The sequence below is a fragment of the Aulonocara sp. 'chitande type north' Nkhata Bay genome, linkage group LG22, assembly GCF_057382095.1.
Source record: "Aulonocara sp. 'chitande type north' Nkhata Bay isolate Kocher_YH1m ecotype deep benthic linkage group LG22, A_spYH_male_GT1.1, whole genome shotgun sequence".
Lineage (NCBI taxonomy): Eukaryota > Metazoa > Chordata > Actinopteri > Cichliformes > Cichlidae > Aulonocara > Aulonocara sp. 'chitande type north' Nkhata Bay.
The window spans coordinates 28,707,371-28,723,323 of record NC_141364.1 but is presented as its reverse complement, the minus strand read 5'-3'; the positions used below and the strand labels follow the sequence as shown (position 1 = coordinate 28,723,323).

Below are 15,953 nucleotides of genomic sequence, written 5' to 3'. Positions count from 1 at the left end.
GGAGTTATTCTGTCGTTACGCTGCACAGCTGCCTCTTCTCTCATTCTCTCCCCCTCCCTCTCCTGTTGCTACTTCAATCATGAAACTGATCAATGATCAGCTGATCGGCTTTTCTCTCTTGTTTATCGCCCACTTTGGGCCAGAAAGAGGAAACCAGCAGATGTCGCGCTAAACAACAGCAGCACGTTTAAGCTTGATCAGCTGTTGTTAGAATTTATTTAATATTAATTTCTAGTATCAGCTGATGTTTGCTGGAGCCACAGCTGTAAAGCTGCTGGTCATGATGTCTGTTTAGATATGTGGTGAGAGGGAAACATGAAGATGAAACCAGGAGATGTCCTTACTGAACCATCAGAGCTGAACAGGTGATGGAGAAACAGGTTTACCTTTTAGGTGACATGAATGAGTTGAAGGGAAGTTATGAACTGTTTCTGAGAGACAAATAACACCAGGATCCTTTTTTATGTAGCTGACAGCTGGTAACTGTGCAGGGGCGGGTCTAGCAAAGTTTTGCCAGGGGGCCAGGTAGGGCATTAACAGGGAAAGGTGGGCACAAAGAAATACTTTTCTTTCTTATTCTCATTTAAAATACCTAGTTTTTATTAAATAATTATCTAAATCTTACAACCAAAGTTTTTATCTGACGTAAAATGTATAGAAATCATACATATACCAACAAGACTGTACATCACTGTCACAACAGGGTTTGTTTTCAGTCAAAGTCTACCTGGTGGGTCGGTCTGTAGTAAAAATGCCCAATTTTTTTGTCCCAGTCCAGCCCTGCAGGTTAATACTGGCAGTGTCACCATGCCAGCTGACTGTATTTTATCATCAGCCAGTGTTGTTCTTTATCAATATTACCAAAGTTTACCATAAGGCAGCATAGAAAGTATTTACTTGCTTTCAGGTTTCATTCAAATGTTAGTCTTTTCAGTTGTTTCCCCACTTTTTTCCTGTTTCAAAATCAAACACCAGTTTGTGAGAAGATTATCTTCTTTTTTTAACAGGCAGATAAAGTTTTGCATTGGCATTGGCTAATTTGTCAATTGTTTGTTACAAATGTTCGTATTTTAATTTTCAAAAATGTTTTTGCCCAAAACATATGTGCACTATATGTCAGTAAAAATACTATGCAAATATTGCTGTCCTTGAATGCTGAGTAAACACTGACAAAGCACTGATTGTATCTCTTGTACTTTATCAACGCAGTATCTAAAAACTTTGCACAGTAGTGGTTAAAATCTCATTCTAATAAGAGTTAAAAGTGCATTTGGTTATTAGGTTTATAGGATTATTGAATTATGGTTAAGGGTTGGTAGAATTTTTTTTTAAAACATTATCTGCCAATTAAATCTGCCACCCTTCTCCAAATCTGTGCCCCTACCTGGCCCCCCCAACAAAAATTTTCTAGACACGCCACTGGCTGAGGTGAAAACTATTTTCTATTCATCTTAATGTACTTAAAGATAAGTGGGATTTTTAAATGTCACTTTACAAGTGGAACTTACTTGGAGGGCCTTCCTCGTCTTCATCACTTTCTTCGTCTTCTCTGTACAGGATGGGGCCATCTGAGTCCGACTCCTCCTCGCTGTCTCCAGGGCCTCCACCCTCAGGGATGACGGACACTCTGGGGTCTCCAATCAAACCTCTCCTGCTGCGGGGCTCCAGCTCCGGCTGGTTGGACGGCTTAGGGGTAAGTTTGCGCATCTCCTCTTCAATGTCAAAGTCATCGTCTTCTGGCCTGTGAAGGAACACAGCAGCTGTTAAAGAGCAATAAGCCCACCCTGTCACAAACCCGCACATTGCATTTGGGAGCAATTGGGTGGGGTGCTATTATAAAATATTTGCTGTGAATTTGAAAACTACTTCTGCTTGAAATGCCCATCCCTGGTGCGCAGCTGAGGCAATAAAACAGAGGTCGTTTGCCTCCATCAAACAACATCTGTTTGTACCGATTTGTATAGAAGACTCAAAGGCGTTTAATTTTGATATAACAGTTTAGCCACACACTATGTTTGCAGCAGCTCATTCAAACTTTGAACAGTTTTATTATTATGATGTGGTTTAAGCACATTAACCCACATCAAACTATTCTGTCATGAAGCTACGTTTCCAAAATAAAGCCAAATGTGCCTCTTGATTTGTTATGCATCTGCATATTCCAAACATAAATAAAAATAAAACCTGTGCCTACCCAGTGTTGGTCACTATATAATGAGTGCATAATGTGAAGCATATGGAGCACTTACAGCCTAAGTGGTTCGATGGTGATGGGGAGAGAGTGCCGTGAGTTAAGCCCCACTTCTGTGGGGATCGCTGGTGGTACCTCAAACAGCAGTGAGTGGGCTCTATGGGAACCGTCTGGGTTTGGCTGAGGTGCACCGGGACTGGCCAGAGCCCTAGAGATGCGAACATGTAGAGGGAGGAGTGGAGGCTGGCTGGGTGGCTCGGTGGTTGGGCTCGGCGGGTTAATTTGCGTCGTGGGGATGGGACCTGTGGAGGGGATGCTGGGTGGCTGGAGCGACTGAACCCTGGGGGGAGATGGAGGTATGTGGGTGGGCGGTAAAAGCAGAGGCTCAGTGGAGGTCTCAGGAACTGCTCCATTTGTCTTCTCTGTGGTATTTCCTTTCAGGACAGCAGGGGGCACCAGAACAGGGGCAGGGGAGGGCTCACGGGTGGCAGACTCTGGGGTCTGACTGGGAGGAGAAGGATCCACAGAAAGGTGCTTGATGACAGGGGTTGTCCTCTTTGGTGGGGTTGGCGGAGAGCGTTTGGTTGGTACCGGGACAACACCTACACCAGAGCCAGCCTGTGAAAGCTCTGCTGTTAAAAAGAGAATCAACAACAAGTCAGTACCTGTTATAAAGCATGATGACAACATATACAACCTATCATGAGCAGGTTTAGACGCACATTCAATCTGTAAATGAGTATGGTTAGTTTTATTAACAAAAATGAACAAAAAGCAAATCTGTCATTTTTAGTGAGGGAGAGATGTTCCTGTTAATTCAGAGCTGGCTGCTGAGTCAGTGGAGGGTAACGCAGGTATTAGCTGTATCAGCAGGCTTTTAATGAACATTCCAGTGTGATGAGCACGCTTGGAGCATTTTGAGAATTAAATGCCCACCACATTTCCATGCAGAGCTTTTTTGCCATACATTAGCTGAGCTAAAAAACAGCTACAACCACAAAACACATGCGATGGAGGTCTGGGGTTAAATGAAGGTGAGGTATTCCCTGTTGTATGAAGTTTGTGGCTCTATTCCACCTCTCCAGGCTTTACTACAACAGACCGGAATTGTGGCGCCCCTCTGGGTACCTGAGCAGCACTGGCCAGCCCTGTGATGCAGGTACAAGGGTAGAGAAAAGTAGAGGCCGAGCTCACTCTGGCGTCTCCAGCTGGTCCAGTAACAAGGCTGTCTGACCTTAGAGCCCCTGTTCAATGTGGAAGCTGGCAAAAATGAGTGGAGATGTCAGGGATAGGGCTGGGTTTACATTCCAAGTTGGGAGATGAATATGAGAGGGAGGGGGTTCAGATAATGGTTTCTTGGCTTTACTTTGCCAGAAGCAGAGTGTACATCCATCATTACACAGTAAACAACTTCTGTGGAAAAATATCTCAGAGCAAAAGATAAGCACTTTCCTCATTGCATTTAAAAAAAAAAAAAAAAAAACCCACTAAAGTGTGGTGTGGTAAACATTCTTGACAGTTCAGGGAATTAAATCACAGGGAAATTATGTTTCTTCTCATTTTGGCTGGCCCATCAGCAGCAGCTACAATCACATATACATATCAGCTGGACTCATTATTATTATTATTATTATTATTATTATTATCATTATTATCATCATCATCATCATCATCATCAGCCTTTTTATTGCAGGTCTAAATTAAAACCCTAAATGTAAATATCAGTCTCAAATGCACAATACTGGTCATTAAATGATTTACACATCACACAGCATAGTTTTTAATATAACACAGCCTTAAAAAGTAGGAACAAAGCATCACAGAGGGAACAGAAATGAAAACTGAAAACAGAAGATGAGACCTTTTCTTTATCACAATCATATACTGCAGTAACGTGCAACGCTTGACAAAAGGCAGTGGAATGTGTCACTGCCACAGAGAATCAGCAGGTTTCAGATACAGTGCTGTAAACAGGAGCAGCTGTGGCATGCTGGGACAAAGAGATAAATACTAAAAGCCAATCCTTTTTTTTTTTCCATAAATCTGCCTTGCGGTGCAATACTACTAATGCTGCATAAGAGGAGCAAGCTCGTGCGTGTCTCCTCGACTGAGAGGGGCGGAAACACCGAAACTTCACAACTGGTGACATACTGGAAAGCACACACATCAGTGACATCCGTGAACAAGTACGGATATTCTGTATATCAGGATTACATCATGTTCAAATGGTGAAGTAAAAGCAGCACATTTACAACTTCAAATCCACTAAAGAGCAATTCTACTACTGTGAGCTTTTAATACTTTTAATGAGGTCTGAAACACCTGTATCTAAGTCACAATTTATTTTTAATTGCATATATCACTACATGAACTATCTTAATTGCCCCTTGGGGACAAATGAAGTCTTTCTGATTCTGAACTATGTGAGCCCTTTGGCCAATAACAAAAGCTGACTGTAGTAAGGGTTTAGCAAACATGGAGGTTTGGGTTAGAGCATGCCTCACCAAAGAGAGAAATTAGCTGGAAAAGGTTGAAGTCATCAGTCTACATTCAGTCCATTGAAAATGTCTATAAATGGAGACAACTTAGTTCTGTGGTCATTCTCTTATAAGTGGGATGAAGCACAAAGCTGATCTGTGACCTCAGACAAGCAGCTCAGAACAACAACTAAAGATGTAAAGGAAGTTAACTAACATGTCTGTTCATGACTGTATGCAGATCACTGATCAGGCATTGTTTTGTGTTTGTGTGATCCTGAATGTCAAAGTCAAGCTGGTAACAAGAATGACCTTGACAAACAACAGTCAGTGTTTGGATGAGCATGTGATTACTATGAGACAGTTTTCCTTATTTGTAGCTCTCTGTTGCAGCAAGATGTTTGGTTCTAGGCTGGCCTGGCTAAGTGCTTAGCTAACCTTTTCTGTAAGGACCAAAACAGAAAGAAAGAAGGACAAGGGGGAAAAAAGCACTTCTATCTACTTATATGGACTATTTTTACTTGCACATTACTTTTCTCAGTTTATACATATATTAAAAAAACACCTATACTTTAATCTTAATAACTGTACAGTACTCTGTTATTGTAACTATTTTCCATGATGTAAATATTTTCTCCTGTAAACGTTGTGTATGTTTCTGTTCTGTTTATATATGTGCTTTTATTCTGCTGCTGTTACAACCAAATTTCTCCTTGTGGGACAATTAAAGGATTATTCTATTCAATTCTTTCAGATAGAATCACAATGTCTTTGAATTCGCTAATAGTCAAACCTGCAAGATCTAAATATGAAACGAAGTCATAATCACACTGTTATTCATATACAAGTCACTGAACAAGGCCTTTTTCACAGCATCTATTTTAACGTGAACTACAGTTGTAATAATGACTTTAATGACAGATCGGTTCTATGAAGGCAGAGCCTTTACTATGGTAAATAGTATTTACCTAATGTTCCATGTAAATATGATGAATTAAACAAAGACTTTGCAAACATATCCTTTCTAACAGCAAAAAAAAACCCCAGACTTGGGCCCTGTCTATTCCAAGTAGCTAAAAGTGTCCAGCACCATGTATTTGCTGAAGTCTGTAGAAAGACTTATCTGGTCATGTATAACATACCTTTCCCATAAACAACGGGGGAAAAACTCTGAAACACTCACTGATCTCCAGAGTTTGACCTGTGACCTAAGGAACAATGTCCACCATGCACCTGCTTTTCTATTAGAATATTTTTCCATTATTCTATTTTTCCACCAGAAGTACCACTACTACAGTCAGCGACACTTTAAACCCAGCATTGAAATGTCATTTAATAGCCTCTTTTTCTAAAAACCAAAACATCTTCCCTCTGTCGTCTTTGTACTTGCTCCTAAAAAGGCCATTTTGGGATTTCGTTTGATGAATCCTGTAAAAACAAACAATGTAAAACAGCAGAAGCAGGCAACAAACTCACCAAGCAGTGCAGGGTTGCTGTTGCGGTTGGTGGGTTTGGGTGGGGGGACAGGAGGTTGTTTGGCATGGGGAGGAACGGGGGGCGGTGTGTCAGAGTCAGTTGAGGAAGCAGCAATGAGGGAAGGTCGGGAAGCGTCATCTATAATTAGGGACACCGTCCTTGGGGGTTTGGCTATAGATACAGCAGCAGAGGAGGAGGAAGACGAAGACGAAGAGGATGAAGACGAGGAGGGGGTCGGACTCCTGGTGGACTCATAGATAGGACTAGCGAGGAACTTGGGGGGGAGCAAAGCTTGTTTGGGTGGGAGAGGCAATTGCTGTGAGTCCTGTGTTGGAGGAGTGTCAGGGGTGAAGCGGACACCAGCAGACTCTACAGAGGGGGTAGACACACACACAAACACACACGCGCACACACACATTAAAGACAAGGTCACAATAAGGTGCTGCATAAACACAAAATGCTGCTGCATAAACAGGAAACATGAAAGGGAACGCTGAAGGAGAAGCTGATGCCCGAGTCAGGCTTATAAAATAATAGAGCTTAACCAGAGGGAGGGCAACTCGGATCAAGGTTCTGCAATTATTAGAGGATGAGAGGCAACGTGAATCACATGATGTAAAAATCACACACAGCAGACAAGGAGGAGGATCAAAGATGCACGGAGGGGTCTTAATGATTTGTTTTCCCGCTTTTCGTGTTCACCTAGATTCATGTATCTAAGCTCAGCATTTACCGGTTCATCTTCATTAGCCCATCAAAATAAGGGTTTAGTCATTTACTAAAAATGCCTTTGCAACACCATCAGGACACTGATTAGCAGCGGTTTCATCATAGCTAAGCATCCACTGATTAAGAAAACAGGCACAGACACAAGAAATTACATCGCAGATTCAAATTGGTTTCATCAACTAAACAGGTAAACAACAGATACGACAGCAAATTTGAATTGTCATCGTATCTGTTGGTTGATAACAAAATATCAACCAACAGATAATTTAACTTGCAGACAAAAATGCTTAGATTATAATAAACTGCCTTGGTAGTAGTCCACTTGAAACATTTAAGTCACTACAAGCTTAGTAAGTAACTCCTTTTCCCTACATGAAATGCAGATACAGTGGCTCTGGAAGTGCCACTACACTGATGCAGAAGCAAAAGTTGTTTAAGATGAAATAAGGCAAAATCATTGTTCTTACACAATTTGGGAAACTTGCAGCTTGTGAAATCCAGACATGTGCTACACACACTACTGGCTCCTAACAACTACTCACTCACAGGCCTACAGGAGTTATTCAATTTAAAAAAATTAATTTAAAAAAATCAGTTCCTACAACGTGAATCAGCTGTCTTTTGTACAATAACTTAAAAAAAAAAAAAAAAAAAAGGCAGGCAAGACTTCATCAGAAAGCTGAGCACCTGTACTGCAAAACTGCACAATTTCAGGATGTATTTTTGATAATTCACTGCAGACAACTTCAAAAGGTGCATTGTGGGTAAACCTTTCATGATCAGATCACTGTGTGCTGGTTCATGTCCAGAGTGACTGCTCTTTACTTGACACAGAAAGCTCAAGCCCATCAGTGCAGTCACATTTTCATGAAATCGCAATTATCAAAGATGGCCATGTTGCTCATAACATGACAAAAGGTTGAAATTAAACCTGCAAACCACACCTTAGTATATTTTGTGTTGAATTGTGGTTTTCATTCCTTGAGCAAGTAGAAGGTCAAATTAACATTTGGTGAGTATGTAAGAAATATATTTTGACACAAAAGGAAGCTGAAAGATGAGACTGGTATCAAAAAGTAAGTTAAAAGGAAACCATCCGTTTACTGTAAGATGTTCTGGCCAGCCACCTAAACCAAACGGTGATATAGACGAACTTTCAGTTTGTCCAAAATGCACTTTTTCAAGTTTCCTTCAGTGAGTTATCAAAAAGCAGATCAAACAACTTGGGTATCACTAAAGGCTTCTGAGAGAGAGACCTCACCTGATCGTTCTCTGAACTCTGCAGGGGCTACGTATCTGGGCAGGGTGCTCCTTCGGTCAGACTCTGACGCAGGGCGAACTTTCTTGCTTTCCTCTGAGGAGCTCTTCTGGAGAGGAGGCCTCAAGTCAATCTCAGAGGCAGGCCTGATGATAGGCTGAAAGTTGTCCACAGACCGCTGGGGCCCTGGCCTCTCTCTCTCATTTCTTTTGGCCCAGTTATCCCGTTTGTCCTCCCTCTCTACTCGAGCATCTTTCCTCTCGTGGTTTTCTCTGTCCCTGTCATCTTTGTTCTCTCGCCAGTCTCTCTCGGGACGCCGATCCCTCTCTTCTCTCCTGTCTCTGTCATCCCTTTTTTCTCTTTCATCACGCTTCCTATTTTCTCTGTCCTCCCGCTCGCGGCGTTCTCTTTCATCCCTGTCTCTCCTTTCCCTGTCGTCCCTATCCCTCTTGTCCCTCTCATCCCGCTCTCGTCGTTCTCTTTCATCTCTGTCTTTCCTGTCCTTCTCTTCGCGGACTCGACGCTCCCTCTCATCCCGATCCCTCCTTTCAAGGTCCTCCCGGTCCCGCCTCTTGTCCTCGTCGCGGTCCCGCCTCTTGTCCTCGTCGCGGTCCCGCCTCTTGTCCTCGTCGCGGTCCCGCCTCTTGTCCTCGTCGCGGTCCCGCCTCTCACGCTCGTCCCGGTCCCGCCTCTCACGCTCGTCCCGGTCCCGCCTCTCACGCTCGTCCCGGTCCCGCCGTTCTCTGTCTCTATCTGTCCTTTCATCCCTCCATTCTCGCCTTTCTCTGTAGTCTCTATCTTCTCTCCGGTCAACTCCACCATCCCTTTCTCTTTCCTCTCGCCTATCCCTTTCTTCCCTGTCCTTCTTTTCATCTCTGCCGTCTCTTCTCTCATCTCTACGGTATCTATCATCTTGTTGAGACCCTCGAGGTAGAGTTCCTCCTTTCTTATCAATATCTGATGGCAGACGGCTTCGTTTGTCTACATCAACAGCAAGCCGTGCATGAGTGTCCACATCCAGCGGTGCCCGGTTACTTCGAGAAGCGTCAGACGGCACTCGGTTACGACGTTCATCTAGTTGGGGTAGCCTGGAATTCACCTTAATGTCCGACTCCCCTCGAGACACTCGCACCCCCGCTTCTGAGAATCTGTCCACATCCATTGGCACAGGGTGACCATTTTTAACTGGTGGAGCTTTGGAGTGGTTCACTTCATTACTCTCTGTCAAAACAGTGAAACGAGTGTCATTAAAGTTGGATCCAGTTCAGCCACAGAATGCGTATTACAGGTCTACCTACCGTTCTCTGGGTCGTCCTTTAGAACGCCTTTTGCTATTAACTCTTGGCGGCTTTTCCTAACTGAAATCTTCCTCTCCAAAACTAAAACAAAAAGTAAAAACACATACATTAAGCACGATGTAATGATTTACACAACATGCAAACGCGACAAAATCCTGTAGTAACCATACCTATGGATGTTTCTGTGAACTTGTCACTTGGCTTCTTCTTCCTCCATTTCCAGGGCTTGAAGATATTTCCCATTTTGGAAAACTTGCCTTTACGTTTAGCTGGAGGCGTTCCTCCACCAGAGCTGCCTTCCTCACCTCCTTTTGTGCTCTGTTGTAGGTCAACCTCATCATCTGCATGAACAGGACACAGAAAAACAATTTCAACTCATGACAACACCCTCACACATTAATCCAGTGTCACACTTATCCCTTATTTTGAGAACATACAACCGTCTAATGTAAAAACTAAACAGCCTTTACAGGCTGCACCAGTGCAGGGCTGCCTTATTAACCGCCATAATGAAAACACTAACCTCTAAACAAGTCCAGTCCAAATTCCACTCCTCCACCTCCTACTATTTACAGGGTGGTGTGAATTAATGTGTGTGTGTGTGTGTGTGGGGTGGGGGGGGGTTGCCACTAAGGTGACAGTGGGGATTCAAGACCATGTGGTATTCTCCTCCATTTGTCACACCACCACTATCAAACTGAAAACCTGAAATATTCTTGGCTTTAAGGGGGAAAGTACATATCTGAGTTAGAATTGGTAAATGGACTGATTCTAAAATAGCGCTTTTCTACTCTCACTGAGCACTCAAAGCGCTTTATACAACTTGCGCATTCACCCAATCATAACCATTCACACAAGCACTTGATCTAAGGTTTTTAGTGCTTCTATCTAGCATTCACTCGCATTCTCACTCCAATGGATGCATTGGAGGGCAACATGGGGTTAGTATTTTGCCCAAGGATATTTGGCATGTAGACTGGAGGAGCCTGGAATCAAACCACCAACCTTCCTGTGAGTAGGTGACCGCTCTACCACCTGAGCTACAGCCACCCCCATTCTAGAACAGGAGCATTCCAGAGGAGGTGTTTTGAAAATCCCGAGAAAGCCATAAGTGGGTGTGAATCTACCATTATAATTCTTAGGCGGTGAGTCGGCAGCAGTTATAACTGTTACACAATACTGCACTGGAGCATGGCAGACAGTGACAGGAAGTCCTGTGGCATTTCAACGTTTAATGTCCCTGAAAGGAATATTAAAATGTGCTTATTTAGCTGTAGCGGTTAGACTACACATTTTATGCATCCCTCTCTACTATAAATGAGTTCATTTTATATTTTGGCAGTCAATGACATACCCAACAAGTTCCTTCAGGAACAGGTCCAGAGAGAATTTCTTAAAAATGCTATACACAGCATTTCGGTTACATTTCACACTCAGCCAGACCGGGCAAAGGTCAAACTAACAGATCGGCAAACTAGTCATTAGTCACCAATTCAAAATTCTTATAATTTTCTTATCTCAATATGCCTCACAGTGAGAAACTGAGCTGTGACCGGTGTGGCACAGGGTTTAGATAAATGTGGCCATTGGTCAGAGTCCTCAGAACATTGTGCTCCACCCCCGAGGGGAATAAAAGACAAAAAGTCTGAAAATCTGGATAAAATCCTGGAGGGATAATGCAGAAAAATCAGTATTGAATGTCCATGATCTTTGGGCACGAAGGCCCACAGCGTTAATAACAGAAATGATTCTGTGATGATAATCACTGCAACAGCTCAGGAAATCACTCTGTCTAACCACAGTTTGCCATGCCATCCACAATTTGAAGCACTGTCATGGAAAGAAGAAGCCATATGATCCAGAATCGCCAAAGTATTCTTGAGGCCGAAACTCATTTAAAATGGACCGAGGCAATGTGGAAAAAACTGCTCTGTCATAAGACCAATGAAAAATTTTAAATGGTTTGGGAACACATTGATGCTTCTTGTTATTAACAGTCTATTTGTGTCTATAAAACTGGCAGATCTGGAAAGGCACCTTCAATGGTAAAAAGCACACACACAGGTTTTTGAGCACCGTATGATGCATCGAGACAATGTCATTGTTTGTCAATAACATTGTTTCATAGGAGGGAAGTCCAGGCACAGTACTGGATGGGTTTATACTATGATTAGCAGAGACAGCTACCTTGACAAACTATTAACTTTTTTTAAATTACTTTTTTTTTAATAATTAAAGTGTTGTATTGGTTAGAGCAGGGCGATATGACCAAAAATATTTATCACGATATACATTTGAAAAATTGCAAAAACAATATAACTGACGATATAATTGACACTAGACAAAATACTTTACAACTCCACAACTTTATTAGTGCTAAAGAAAAAAAAAAAATAAATGTATTTTCACTTAAACAAGCAGCTGGTTTTTTTGGGTTTTTTTTTTTTTTTTTTTTATATGTGCATTAAAGTTATATAAAAATTTAACAGTGAAAATGCAAATTCCTTGCTGACAGTTTAACCAAAAGGCATTTCCAGTGGAAATTGGCCGACATATCCTCAGCATGACCATGTATAATGTCCACGAAACTTAAAGAGGTTATACACACACAATACGGTAATATTATGTTGAAGCACAGTACGTATCACTCTGCGAGGCGCCTGCCTACGATAGCTGTAATGCTCCGACAATCCATCAAGCGGTGCGGGTTCGTAGCTTAGCAAAGTCGTACTAAAACATTTGACAGATTTTCGAGCGCCGTGTACGACATAAAATCGTTTTGAGGTCAGTAAACACAACCAGAATTCATACATAAGGCACACGGGATTATAAGGGGTGCTGACGATTTTCAGAAAAATCAAAGGATTGATTTTAAGCATGCTCTACCAAAAATAGTGCTTTGTTGTGTATCTGACGGACGAAAGCTAAACCAGTTCCACACCACTGAAGTTGCAGCATTTTTACAAACAAATTCTGGTTCATCCGTTTCATTCAACGATCCGCTTTCGCCCTTCTCATTCTCCGTCGCCGCCATGCTTTTTCCACCATGTGCATATGAAAACAAAGGCGCGTTTTACCCATATTCTATTGCGATATTTCATTGTCTTATTGTTGCCCAACGTTATACCGGTATTACCGTGAACAGTATGATATGGCCCAGCCCTAGTGTTGGTGTTAACCACAAGCTATCAAAAAATACTGATCCACCACAGCCACACTAACAGGGCTGCCTCTGACACAGATCTGTATGCATTTAATTTATAACGACCTGATGAAATATTTGCAGCAGGGTCATCCATCAAACTGTTAACTGACAGAATATTTCAAAATGGCATTTAATGACCAACCCCCCACCATTTGTCTCTGAAATCCTCGGGGGGGGTCATCCATGGCTCAAGCCCGGATGTTTTTTGAATGATCTCATGAAAGAATTGTTTATTAAGGGCAGGCGTGTTCAGGCATCAGTGTGTCACTGTTGATCAAAGGCCAAGTCACATCTGAAACTCTCCCATCTCTGACCACCCAACAATCTCACAGGAGACACACTCTCCGGCAGCTCCAACCCAACTGCCTGTGTTGATTGATGGGGGATTGACAAACAGCATTCAATGAAAAATATCTGGGATTCCACCAGCTTTGTTGCAAAGCAGGTTGACCTAGTGACTAATTATGCTAAGGGGCATTAACCCTTTACAGCCGATCGGAGCGGGCACGCTCCATTTTGCGTAACTATTTTTAAATCCCGGTAGCTCTGCAACCACGTAAGCTAGCGCAATAATTTTTTTTGCATATGAAACCGGAGGAGTTGTACTTACATCTTATGCCATCAGCTTGTCCTAGGTCACAGTTTCCTTCCACATATAGCTTTGCAAAAACTGCATAAAAATCACTTGCAGCAACAAAAACATGATATTCCAGAAACACGCTTCGCCGATCCGATCAGCTGTTTGTAACACTTCCTACGTCCATCAGCGCGAACTATCACATGACCGCATGACCTGCCCGAAACCGGAAGTGACGTCATTTTGCGGAAATGTAGTTTTTTTACGATCGGGGCCTTATGAGCCTATACTTGTGTTTTAAAAAGTTATGAGTTTATGACTTTCTGTGTCGTTTCTGGGATGCTTAGGACTCATATTGCACTGCTGGAAATAGTTTATTTTGATGCATATGCTGTTATTTTGCAAATTTGCACTATAATATTTATTTTCGTTTTCAATTTTCAATTTTTTTGTAGTTTATTGCACTTTTTTGCAATTTATGTAATTACTATGCACCTAATGCAGACATATTATTAAAGTTTGGGCTATAATGGTTGTATTGATGTATAGCAACTTGAAATGCTCCCAAAAATGGCTCCACAGCATGTAAAAATATAATATAAGCTCTGGCGGACTTGGTTCTATGGTAGGTCTTAAAGGGTTAAAATGCAACACTGCCCCAAATATGATCAATAGGATTCATAATGGGAAGTAGGGAGGCCAGCCTATAACACCCTTAGTTATCAGTTCAGCTAAAGCCTTTTCACAAAAGAAAAAAAAAAAGAAAAAAAAAAAAAGAGAAAGGCACAGAGGAGACCAGAACAGGCAGAGAAGTTGCAGCAGAGACCGCTTCTAAATTCTGATAAAACCGAGTCATTCTTGACCATGATATGTCCTTCAATGCACATATTACAGAACTATGTATGACTGCTTTCTTCCATTTGCACAATATCTCTAAAATTACAAAAACATCCCATCTCAGAGTGATGCTAAAAAACTAGTTTATTACTTCTAGGCTGGACTACTGTAATTTTTTTTTTTTTATTATTATTATCAGAATGTCCTAAAAAACCTTCAGTCAATCCAAAACCCGACACTACAGTGGTGGGTCTTATCACCAACAGTGATGAGACAGCTTACAGGGAGGAGGTCAGCGCCCTGACCCACTGGTGTCAAGACAACCATCTCACCCTCAACGTCGCAAAGACAAAGGAGTTGATAGTGGACTTCCGGAGGTGCAGAGAAGTACACACCCCCATCACCATCAACGGCGCTGCTGTGGAGAGAGTGAGCAGCTTCCGGTTCCTTGGTGTACACCTGGCTGAGGATCTTACGTGGTCAGTACACACAAACAAAACAGTGAAGAAGGCGCAGTCACCCCAGCCATAAACTGTTCAGACTACTTCCATCAGGAAGGAGGTTCTGCAGCATCTGGTCCCGTACCAGCAGACTGAGAGACAGCTTTTTCCATCAGGCCATCAGACTGCTGAACACTTCATAGACACCTCAGCTTCACTACTGGAACTTTAACATTATGCACTCCATACTATACAGTAATGCCACTGTTTTGCACATGTCTCAACTCTGTATATTTTATTTTATACATTTTATTTATTGTTTACTCTATTTAAATTGTAAAATATGTGTACACACACACACACACACACACACACACACACACACGTAGAAAAATATTTAGTATACACATCCAGAAATGCATATATTATATATTGTACATATATTTATTAGTTTCAGATGTAGCCATTCTTGTATTTTGCTTGTTTACATTATTGTATTTTGCACAACTCTGTTGCTTGTGAAGCTCGCACACAAGAATTTCACTCACATGTGCTGTACCAATGTACCTGCACATTAGGGCTGCCACGATTAGTCGACTAGTCACGATTACGTCGACTATCAAAATCGTCGACGACTGATTTAATAGTCGACGCGTCGTTTGAAGCTTTGTAAGATCACAAAAGACGCAGGAATACCGGTAAGCAGTAGGATTTAAGAGTGTAATAACGGCCTGACACAGAAGATGGCAGCACTGCATGTACAAGGATGCCAGCTGCCATTAACCCCGAAGAAGAAGAAGAAGCTGTGTCCCAGAATTCATAGCGCAGCCCAGCTCAGTTTCCAACAATGGCGGCAGCTAGTTAGTTTTAATATTACTCTTATTATTCTTTCTGGGTCACAAAATAAACGTTTAACATATTTTCATGCGAGAATGTAGCTGTGTAAACCTCAAATATCTGCTCAGTTTATCAAGACACCACATATTTTCAAAAGCGCTCCGACGTTTTCGGAGACGTCTGTTACCCACTAGCTCGATAGTTAGCCGGGGCAAGGCTCACCCAAATCGTTTTCAAACCCACTGCCGTCTGTCGCTACTCAGGTTAAATATATATAAGTCACTTAGATAACTTAAAAATGTTATTGTTTGGCTTTTTTAATATTTTATTTGTTCCTGAGTAAATCGGTTTGGCTGAGATTAAAGTTATAGTTTTTACACAGCTGAATAAACAACTGGTTATCAGAAGTGTGAGATGCTCGAGAATATACTCCGGTGTCCCGTTATATTTTAGATAGCAAGGAGTTTATTAAACTTCACCGAAAGAATCTGCAAATTTCATTAAAATTTAATAAACTATCATCTTGTCTTTATTTTTAGTTAGCACATACCGTAAACACTTATAGCTGTAAGCTAATGATAGTTATATAAGAGCAGATGCTGCTGGTGCAATAAGCTGTACGTTTTAC

At 41.9% G+C, this 15,953-nt stretch overlaps 1 protein-coding gene across 11 annotated transcripts in view; it reads right to left on the bottom strand.

Annotated features, from left to right (window-relative positions):
* phactr4a (phosphatase and actin regulator 4a) overlaps positions 1 to 15,953 on the bottom strand; it is a 39,441-nt gene that overhangs the window by 8,344 nt on the left and 15,144 nt on the right. For 4 of the 11 annotated variants that reach the window (XM_086279342.1, XM_086279343.1, XM_086279341.1 and 1 more), the window contains 7 exons: positions 9,600 to 9,770; positions 9,430 to 9,510; positions 8,135 to 9,352; positions 6,145 to 6,513; positions 3,320 to 3,451; positions 2,250 to 2,823; positions 1,509 to 1,741 (listed from right to left, as the gene is read on the bottom strand). In XM_086279342.1, coding sequence (XP_086135468.1) covers positions 1,509 to 1,741; positions 2,250 to 2,823; positions 3,320 to 3,451; positions 6,145 to 6,513; positions 8,135 to 9,352; positions 9,430 to 9,510; positions 9,600 to 9,770 — 2,778 coding nt within the window. The remainder of the gene's footprint in view (positions 1 to 1,508; positions 1,742 to 2,249; positions 2,824 to 3,319; positions 3,452 to 6,144; positions 6,514 to 8,134; positions 9,353 to 9,429; positions 9,511 to 9,599; positions 9,771 to 15,953) is intronic. The other 7 variants (XM_086279344.1, XM_086279340.1, XM_086279345.1 and 4 more) reach the window with 7 other exon arrangements.